This window comes from Bison bison, unplaced genomic scaffold (assembly GCF_000754665.1).
Source record: "Bison bison bison isolate TAMUID 2011002044 unplaced genomic scaffold, Bison_UMD1.0 scf7180017863982, whole genome shotgun sequence".
Lineage (NCBI taxonomy): Eukaryota > Metazoa > Chordata > Mammalia > Artiodactyla > Bovidae > Bison > Bison bison.
In genome coordinates, this window is record NW_011494554.1 from 16,393 (window position 1) to 18,285 (window position 1,893).

General features: G+C 49.7%; 1 protein-coding gene across 1 annotated transcript in view; it reads right to left on the reverse strand.

Moving 5' to 3' along the window:
* The window catches only part of LOC104984329, a gene marked incomplete at its 3' end in the record, with an annotated part of 9,724 nt that extends 8,935 nt beyond the window's left edge, over positions 1-789 (reverse strand). Inside the window, exon 1 of the mRNA XM_010834005.1 lies at positions 6-789. Within this exon, the coding sequence (XP_010832307.1) occupies positions 6-783 (778 nt within the window). The remainder of the gene's footprint in view (positions 1-5) is intronic.
* Positions 790-1,893: the final 1,104 nt, after the last annotated feature.

A 1,893-nucleotide genomic window follows, 5' to 3' on the forward strand; every position in this document is an offset into this window, starting at 1 on the left:
GAAGTGAGAATCTCTCACTTCCCTGAGGGTTTCTTCCCGAATGCAGCTCTCACAGATCTCCAGCATCTGTTTCTGCTGTGTTTTGGAACAGAACAATGTGTTAACTGCTGTTGTCTCAAAGCGCTTTCTCAGAACCTCTTCACCAGAATTGATCCGGCACTCTAGCAGTGCTTGAAAGTTATCAGGAGTAAAAAGACCTTCTGGGATTTCATCAGTTTCATGTCCATCCAGAGGTATGTTTTGTTTTCCCATAAGAATCAGAATTTCAAATAAAGATTTTAAATATTCTTTGTTTTCCTTCTCTTCAAGAGTTAAAGGTAAAATGTCTTCATCCTGCTCTTCACCCGCTTCTTCTGCACTGGGACTCTGAGCATTGCTGTTGTTTATTTCCTTATGTTTGGGTTCCTGTTCAGAAGTTTCATCAATTTTTTTCTGTTTCAGTGTCCTGATTTCATCTTCACTCAATTCTTTTATTCGTTTTCTGTGTCTACTATGTGGATTATTCAAATGGCTGGTAAGATCGAATATTGTTGGTATGGCATTATCTCGGAGAACTGTCCTGTAAGGACTAGTTCTGCAGATCATAGAAGTTTCAAAGTGTTTGGCACACAATCGATAATGTTTATTTAGTTGATCAGCTGTTTTATCTTCTAAGTCTGCTCTCCTACAGTTCTCCACCCACTTCTGGCATCTGGTCGGATCCCGCGGGAACCTGAAGAAGGCCAGGTCCGACTGCGTGCTCTTCCGCGTGCAGTTGGGGGCCGCGCAGAAGTTCGGCATCATTGTCTGCCAGCCGCCGACCCAGCCCTCCCTCCCCGCCTCCTCAGGGCAGCCCGCCCGCCTGTCGGGGCCGGGGAGGGGAGCCAGGCCGGCCGGCCAGCCCGTGAGAGCTGCGGCCTGGGTCTTAATTATGCTCCCTTGGCACACATCAGGGTCCTCTGCCCTGATTAAGACATGGAGATGTTCCAGTCATGGGGAGGCTCATGCTGTACACAGGGTCCTTCACAACCTGTCCAGCCCTGTCTGCCCTCCTGCTGACCTCAGTGCCAAGGAATGCTTTAATGGGGGAAAGAGAAGCATGGATCTCTGCATTTGTGGAGAGATTTACATGGCGGAGCCTCATGCAAATTGGTGAGTGTGAGGTTTCTCCCCACCTGCTTGGAGGCTCACCTCTGTATTTTCCACCACCATGTCCCCAGGGAATGTGCAGATTACATTCCATACATCAGGTAAGAAGCTGGGTGTGTGATGGGGAGACACAGAGACATATCCTGACAGTGAGACAGTCATGGGGTCCTTGGGGCCCTGTACCAACACCTCCCTCCCCCACTACCTGGCCAGAATTCTGCTGAGTCTTCCCTGCCTCCTCCAAGGAGCCCAAGCCTGCATCCAGTTCCTCCTGTCCTCATGAGCTGCGACCTTCCGTCTGCACTGGGCCTTGGGCTCCCATCTGCAAATGGTGACCTCTTTGTCGTGGGTTGGGCAGATTGTCTGAGTGAGTGTGTGTACACAGTTTCTGTCACAGGGCCCCTATCAAGGGTGGTAGTCATGTCAGGAAGTACTGTTCTTATCAGTATTGTTACCGTGGGCTGCTGTGTACTGCACATGACTTTCCCTCCCTGAGGATGGGGCCACAAGCTTTTATCTCTGTAAGGAGGCATGGTAGAAATCATAGCAAATGTGATATCACAGGTCTACTTCTAAGACCCACAAAAGTGGGGTCCATCCAGCCTTCCTCTTAAGACTTCTCTCATATGCGGATCCATGAACAGCTCAGAGACCAACCCTCTGGACAAAACCTTCCCAAATAGTTCAGAGACTTCATGCCTGGGGCAGAGATCCATGAACAGTTCAGAGCGCACTCATCCTGGAGAGCAACCCCAAACAGCTCAA